The 7,926-nt window shown below is 40.2% G+C and overlaps 1 protein-coding gene across 2 annotated transcripts; it reads left to right on the top strand.

Moving 5' to 3' along the window:
• Window positions 1-269: 269 nt before the first annotated feature.
• LOC122926983 (zonadhesin-like) lies at window positions 270-3,431 on the top strand. 2 transcript variants are annotated; one of them, XM_044278514.1, is made up of 4 exons: window positions 270-341; window positions 1,055-1,123; window positions 1,519-1,560; window positions 2,842-3,431. In XM_044278514.1, the coding sequence occupies exons 2-4, from the start codon at window positions 1,084-1,086 to the stop codon at window positions 3,201-3,203; spliced, it is 444 nt and encodes a 147-aa protein (XP_044134449.1). In that variant the 5' UTR covers window positions 270-341; window positions 1,055-1,083; the 3' UTR covers window positions 3,204-3,431. The 2 variants fall into 2 exon arrangements, with proteins under 2 accessions (XP_044134449.1, XP_044134448.1); XM_044278513.1 differs by having other exon boundaries at window positions 2,839-3,431.
• Window positions 3,432-7,926: the final 4,495 nt, after the last annotated feature.

The raw sequence follows: 7,926 nt of genomic DNA, 5'->3' as shown, positions 1-7,926 counted from the left end.
TACGACCTCTAGCCTGGACACAAGATGAGATACGGCCTCTATCCTGAATAAAAGATGAGATACGGCCTCTAGCCTGGATACAAGATCAGATACATGTATAGAGGGATGAATATCACAACTGAACATCTTAATTTTAGCCTCAGGGCTCGGTGACCTATGTATGGAGCACAATTAACACACTGACAGACCTTGCATCCTACTTCCTCAATATTAAATAATTTCAGGATAAAGTGTGCAACAGAGGAATATGCAAATAATCATATAAGCAAATCTGAGCCCTATAAGTCATTCCGGATAACTCAGTCCAGCAGTCAGGACACAGGCATCACCCCAGCTGATAGGTAAAGATCTATCTATCTATCTATCTATATATCTATTATCTACCACCTATCTATCTTTCTATCTATCTCATATCTATCTATCTCTCTACTGTATCTATCTATCATCTATCTCATATCTATCTGTCTAATGTATCTATCTATCTATTATCTACTCGATCTATCTATCTATCTATCTATCAATCTATCTTATATCTATGTATCTCATATCTATCTACTGTATCTATCTATTATCTACCACCTATCTATCTATCTATTATCTACTCGATCTATATATCTATCTATCTATCTATCTATCAATCTATCTCATATCTATCTACTGTATCTATCTATTATCTCTCTACTGTATCTATCTCATATCTATCTATCTAATGTATCTATCTATCTTATATCTATGTATCTCATATCTATCTGTCTACTCTATCTATCTATTATCTACTCTATCTATCTATCTATCTATCTATCTATTATCTACTCTATCTATCTATCTATCTATCTATCTCCTATCTATCTATCTTATATCTATGTATCTCATATCTATCTATTATCTACCACCTATCTATCTCATATCTATCTATCTATTATCTATCTATCTATCTCATATCTATCTACTATATCTATTCCCTTTGTTTTAATCCATCACTAGTTGTACTATATTTCTTCTTGTGCTTTCCATAGATGCATAGCTTATCACTAGTCTGTATTGTTCTCCTCAGTCACCTCCACTTTCCTATCTGCTGAAAACATGGATTTCCTGAGATTTCCTGTGGTCTTCTTGTTGGCTGGTGAGTATTTATGGGGCTTTTGGGGGCTCGTGGTGGAGATGTAGGAACGGACATCATCCCCCATCATGTTTGTAGTCTTATACATTCACTGCTGACTCCAGAAAGCACTTCAGAATGTAGAATAGGATCATACTGATATAAAAAAAGCCCCCCCTCCCCATTGTATAGAGTTTCTTCTTTAAATTGGTTGCCCACCCTCAAAACCATGTTATGTTAGATTACTGTTCATATCTTTGGTGGCTTATTTATGTCGTGATGATATGCTGCACTTCATATAACGTGTAAGATGACGGTTACAAGCTTACTGACTGCTGCATGTGGAATTAAATCATTGCTTTGTATCTAAATTAAAAACAAAATAATGCAATAATAACGACTAACTTTCCCCCTTTTAGTCTTGCAGTGGCAGGCGGACTGCAACGTTTTACCAACCTCAGGTAAGCAGAATGTACAGTTATGTAGAAACAATGTAACACGTTCTAATAACCTAGAGAGAGAGTAGCGAGAGCGGCTTTACAGATACAACATGAAAGAGAGGAGGGCTGCTGCAAATAGAATGAGAAAGGAGAGAGAGAGGGAGGAGACGCAAAGAGCAGTAAATAGAAAGGGGTGAGCTGCTGCATAGAGAGAGCAGCAAGAGAGTGAAAAGAGGTGAAGTGAAGAGGTTCTGCAAACAGAGAAAAGTAGAGAAGAGTGCTGCTGTTGAGAGTAAACAGTGTGAAAGCGGCTGAAACAACTAAGAGAGAGGAGAGAGCTGTGCAAAAAGAAAAAGAAAGAGGAGACATGCTGCAAAGATCAGTAAACAGAAAGGGAGCAGAACGAGAGTGGAGCCACTGCTAAGAGTAATAAAGAGAAAAGTGAAGAAGAGTTCTGCTGTTGAGAGCACACAGGGGGAAAGCAGCTGAAAATACCAGATCGGAGAGAGCTAGTCTAAGAAAGTAGAAAAACTGAAAATGAGAATGATCCTAAACTAATACCGCGTATCCCAATACATATAAAAATATGTATAATCATCATGTTTGCAAACTCCTAATATAAGCAGGCTCAAGGGATACTGTATATACCTTCGCCGCGTACGGTGTGGTCTTGTATATGGCCCCAAAGCATGGACTGCATTTTGTGTACTATAGTATATCCCTCAATGAATTTTTATATGTCTTTTTTACTATAGATATCAGATTGAATTAATTCTAATTTTTCATTTTTAATTATTCATTTCTGGGATATTATTTGGTGGGAGCCCATGATATTGAAATCCACCGCTAATAAAACATAAATATAATCCCTTTTGTTTTATTATAATTTTTTTAAAAGTAAATGAGTCTCTGGCGGTAGTAGCTTACTTGCTGTGAGCCAAAATGGAGAGCAGTGACCCTCGCAGTGGCAGCTTCATCTGTCCATGTATTACACACTTAGTACTATAGTGGCCTCCACAGGGGAACTTCTTCTGTAATATCCGCTGATTGCCAGGGGGCTCAGGAGCCAATCAGTATGTTTTTAGAATTTGTGGGATTAAACTTGAGAACCCGTAGAGAACCCACAAAACATCAGGAAGTTATTTGTGAGACTTGTTACCTACCATATACAATTTACAGAGGACCCCAATGTTCACCAGTGACCTACCATATTAAAAAGGAGAAATAGAAAATTCTTCTTCTGTAAAACTGACCTTGTCATTGGTAACAATTTTCTAACACTAGATGTTCTGTCTTTAGCAGTTCCACAATGTCCACCAGACCATCATTATGGAATAATTGGAGGATGTGATCTAAGATGTGACTCTGTGGACCTTGGAACTATTTGCCTACCTTATGCATATTGGGGCTGTAGATGCAATGAAGGGCTAATGCCACAGAGCGGAACCGATGAATGTGTTAAGCCAGAAGATTGCAACGCAAAATGCGGACCTAATAAGCACTATGAACCTTGTGGATCAAACTGTCAACCTGAATGTGGCAACCCAGATGTCCCTACAGACTGTGGATGTTCTCCAAGATGTGTCTGTGATGAAGGCTACATATTATCTGGTTTTGAGTGTGTGAAGAAAACTGATTGTCCTACTGATCCCAACTCTAATTAGCCATAGCTTGTTGGCAGGTCTGTAGTCATGGACCACTAGACAATGAGCTTTTAGGTTGGGCTCTGTAGCCAAGACCAGAAAGTTTCATATAACAATGTTCCCATAATATTCAGTGTGCAAGTTACTCTGTTTCTCACATGATACATGATTGAATCTTAAATTATGTTATAATTTAATCAAGGATTCTGATTCCATTATATGCAACAATAAAAACTGACTGATGATAGACTTGTGGATGTGATAGATTTTGTTGGACCCCACAGGAACTTAATAGAGTTTATTAGAAATGGGCCATGAAAATTAAAAATAAGATGTTTCCAATACCATGTCGTTTTACATCAAAACTTTTCATTTGCATAAGGGTTAACAGAAGAAAAGGCACCCCACAAATTGCTCCATAATTTCTTCTCTTAGTACATCAATACCCCATATTTGGTTATAAACTACTGTATGGGCACACATTAGGGCTCAGAAGAGAAGGAGAAGCATTTAGCTTTTGAAGTCCTGATTTTGCTAGAAAGGGTTGAGGGTACCATAACACATAACACCCCTAAGATACATGTTAGAGATCAGAGAAGAATTCAAATTTTTTTCACTTTGTGACAAATTACTTCTTCACAAAGTGCATTCATTTCTAAGTAGTGGGTGCAATGACAGGGTCCGGCAATTGTCTCATCATTGTACCCCTCGAATGCCATATTCATACATGATCACGGCATGTGATAGCAATAATCGATTTTAAAATAAAATAAAAAAATACATTTAATCATACTTATCTCATGCATTTGTTCGTGACAGTCCGGCCGCCGCCACCTTGATTGAAAATCTAGTGCAAAATCTTGCACGACCTTTCATGGCGTCACCATGGTGGCTGGGGTGGCAACGTCATATGTCACCGCACGCCGGATTTTATACGAGATCTTCAATCAAGATGGGGGTGGCTGGACCATCGAGAGTAGGGATGAGCAAATCGACTTCGGATGAAACATCGATTTTCCCTGAAATAGTGTAAAAAAATATAAAAAATCATACTTATCTCATCCATTTGCTCGCAACTAGGGATGAGCGAATCGACTTCGGATGAAACATCAGTACAGTACGGACCATCGAGAGTAGGGATGAGCAAATCGACTTCGGATTAAACATCCAAAGTCGATTTACATAAAACTCCGTAGGAGCTCCGTACAGTATTAGAATGTATTAACTCTGATGAGCCAAAGTTATTGCTTCGCGAAGTCTGCTGCAAAGAGAGAGCAGAAAGAGAGTGAAAAGAGGTTTATTGCTTCGCGAAGTCTCTCAAGACTTCGCACAATAATTTCATAAATTAATTTGTACTGTGAAAAAACATTTCCCGAACTCATGTACAATAAGTGGTACCGTGAAACCGAACCCGAGTTTGGAAAATTGTTTTTTACAGTATAAATTAATTTATGAAGATATTACATGAAGTCTCGCGAGAATTCGCAAAGCAATAACTTCGGCTCATCGGAGCCAATACATTCTAATACTGTACGGAGCTCCTGCTCCGTACAGTATTAGAACAAAGTTTTATGTGAATTGACTTTGGATGTTTCATCCGAAGTCGATTTGCTCATCCCTAGTTGCGAGCAAATTGATGAGATAAGTATGATTTTATTTTTTTTTTTTTACACTATTTCAGGGAAAATCGATTCCCTCCCATGAAGCACGAGGAAATGTGGCTTCACGGAGAATCAAATTTGCCCTAAAATTTGGTTCGCTTAACACTAATACCTGTACAGTGGAAACCCCAAGAAATGACCCCGTTTTGGAAACTTCTCCCCAACAGGAATTCAGCTTGGGGTGTTATTGATGGTTTTGGCTCCACAGGTGTTTCACAAAATTTATTAACATTTGACCATGAAAATAAAAAATTACCTCATTTTGAAAGCTATTCTTCCATGGAATTCCACTATGAGTGGATTGATGGTTTTCACCCCACAGGTGAATTAAGGGTGTTGTCTCACTTCAGTAAGTGGCATTTATCATGTAGATGCAGTAAATACAGGGCAATTCCTAATGTATTGAGATTCTCCATACTGCTTCCTTTGCTGGCTGGATTCATATACATCCAGCATGGTTGCCATGTTTGCACACTGTAGGAAAATACTCTGGTCTCTCTGGTGGTCAGGACCACAGGTGTGTGCATAGGCTAGCATCTTTTCCTATAGTGTGCAAGCACGGCCACTGCTGCTGGATTACAGGGTGCTTGTAACCATGGAAATTAAAGTGTATAATGTGAAAAATGAATCCTGCCTGCAAAGGAAGCAATATAGACAGTCACAGTACATTAGTAAGTGCCTTGTAGTAACTTTCTACGCATGATGAAGGCCACCTTCACCTAGTATGTTAACTGCCACACCAGAGACAATAGAACGCTGGACCTAATGTTTGCTAATACTAAACAGGCATACAGCTCCTCACCTCTCTCTCCCCTGCGGGGCTCAGACCACAATCTGGTTTATCTTCAGCCTGTGTACAGACCCCTTGTATGCAGAGAACCAGCTGTGAGGCTCACAGTGAGAGGATGGTCTGAGAAGACTGAAGAAGCTCTGAGGGACTGTTTCAGCTGCACTGTGTGGGATGAGCTCTGTGCTCCTCATGGGGAGGACATCGACAACATTACTGCATTACAGACATCAACTTCTGTGTGGAGAACACCGTGCCAGTCATAATGGTACAGTGTTTTTCTAATAATAAGCCATGGATTAACCCTGAAATAAAGTCTATCCTCAAGGAAAAGACAAGAGCCTTTAAATCTGGAAACAAGGAGGAGCTTAAAACTGTGCAGAAGGAGCTGAGAAGGAAGATCAGAGAGGGGAAAACCATCTACAGGAAGAAGATGGAGGACCAGCTGCAGCAGAATAACACACACAGGGTCTGGACAAGCCTGAAAACCATCTCAGGTCACAAACAGGGTCAAATCCAGACTGCAGGTGACTTGGGGTGGGTTAATGAGTTGAACAAGTTCTTCAATAGGTTTGACCAGATACCCTCCCCTCCCCTGACCCAATCCCCCCATGCTGCTACAACCACCCCCATCTTCTTCCCCCACCACTACCATCAATGCCTGTTCACCTCTTAACAACCTACCACCACTTTCCCTCTCTACACCAGAGGACTCCATTGTTCACCCCTCTCCCCACATGCCCATCTTGTCCTTCACCACACTCCAGGTGAGGAAGGAACTACAGAAAATCAAGGTGCGTAAAGCTACAGGACCAGATGGCATCAGCTTCAGGCTCCTGAAGTGCTGCTCAGACCAACTGTGTGGCATTATGGGTCACATGTTCCTAATCACTTGAAACCTCAGCACACGTCTTGTCAAGCGGCTATTGTGGGTGCACGTCCCCTAATCGATTCCTTCCACCTAAGGATTCAATGAGTAGCTTGTATCAGTAGTTCGGAGACAGCAGACCAAGGACAGCAAAAAGCTTTGAATTCAATCTTTATTTTACCAGTGGTACACTCTCATGATAACATTTATTGCTTATTGCAACGTTTCGGGCCCAGTTCGGTGCCCTTTGTCAAGCTATAAATGTGAACACAAGAAGATAAAACTAAAAAAATATCATTATAGACATTAATTCATGTGTGCTATTTCATCAACAATATTTCTCACTTAATTTTGATGTACATTATTTCATTGAAAGAAGGAGACATCTCCGTGCAGATAACAAGGGCCAAAGTTATATGCCATTGAAATACACGATTAGACGAATAAAAGTACATGATTAGGCGAAAAGAAGGGGGAGAATAAATAACTTCAGATAAATGCCATGATGACAGTAAACAGCTTCAGATACCATCCATGGATGGGTAGACTTCTTCCAATATCATCCAAGGATGGGCAGAAACATTTAAACACATTGTCACAGGGTATAGTGTTAGCTGCCCTATAAACCGGCTGAGGTAGAGGACTCAAATCCCGGTATCTGGTTAGCTGGGTAATCCTCAGGGAGGGATAGCCATTAGCCGGTTCCTGTGAGTTAGCATGGTAAATATATTATCTACTATGTAGTTCGGAGGGACAGTGAGCGATACTCATGTGCATGAAAACACCAAATCAGGCAGTAATATAATCAAGCATATAGAGCTAAAGATCTATCACCAACAGTTCCAATGTAATTACCTGAGAGGCTGGTCATATCATTTCCACGGCGTGCAGTAAATTGAACACACGCCGTGTCACTTTATGCAGGGGCAAGCCGTTCACATGTCGGACCGGACATCCGGCTAGGCCGGCGTGTGGCGGGGGTGTCAGCAGAGGGTGGTGCGCCAGAGTTCAACTCATGCGGCCTATCCCTCTGGAGCCAGTGGCGCCATCTTGAAAACTGGTGCTGTATGAGAAAAGAAGGCGCATGCCCAGTAGTGTCATAAATATACAGCGGCCATCTTGGAAACTGGAAATATCGACAGTTAGTAGATTTTTCTATACAGTGCCATTAAGGACAGCACTCTTAGTGTTTTCTTTATCAATTTGGTGATTTTAATTGCTCTATAGGGTGCATCTGGTTTTGTGTGTCAAGGACAGTTCTGATCAAAAGTTTAAGACCACTTGAAAAATGTCAAAAAATCATATTTAGCATGGCTGGATCTTAACAAGGTTCCAAGGAGAGCTTCAACATGCAACAAGAAGAAATGGGAGTGAGACAAAACATTTTTTGAGCATTCAATTTAATGAAAACAATGAATAAACTGAAAC

The sequence above is a fragment of the Bufo gargarizans genome, chromosome 2 (genome assembly GCF_014858855.1).
Source record: "Bufo gargarizans isolate SCDJY-AF-19 chromosome 2, ASM1485885v1, whole genome shotgun sequence".
Classification (NCBI taxonomy): domain Eukaryota; kingdom Metazoa; phylum Chordata; class Amphibia; order Anura; family Bufonidae; genus Bufo; species Bufo gargarizans.
The sequence above is the reverse complement of the archived record's forward strand: the minus strand, read 5'-3'. Positions and strand labels throughout refer to the sequence as shown.

Excerpts from the sequence above, each read along its gene's own strand:
- LOC122926983 (XM_044278513.1), top strand. The coding sequence starts at position 1,084 with ATGGATTTCCTGAGATTTCCTGTGGTCTTCTTGTTGGCTG. Across the intron at positions 1,124-1,518 it reads TGTGGTCTTCTTGTTGGCTG|TCTTGCAGTGGCAGGCGGAC; the intron begins GTGAGTATTTAT and ends TCCCCCTTTTAG. Across the intron at positions 1,561-2,838 it reads CAACGTTTTACCAACCTCAG|CAGTTCCACAATGTCCACCA; the intron begins GTAAGCAGAATG and ends TTCTGTCTTTAG.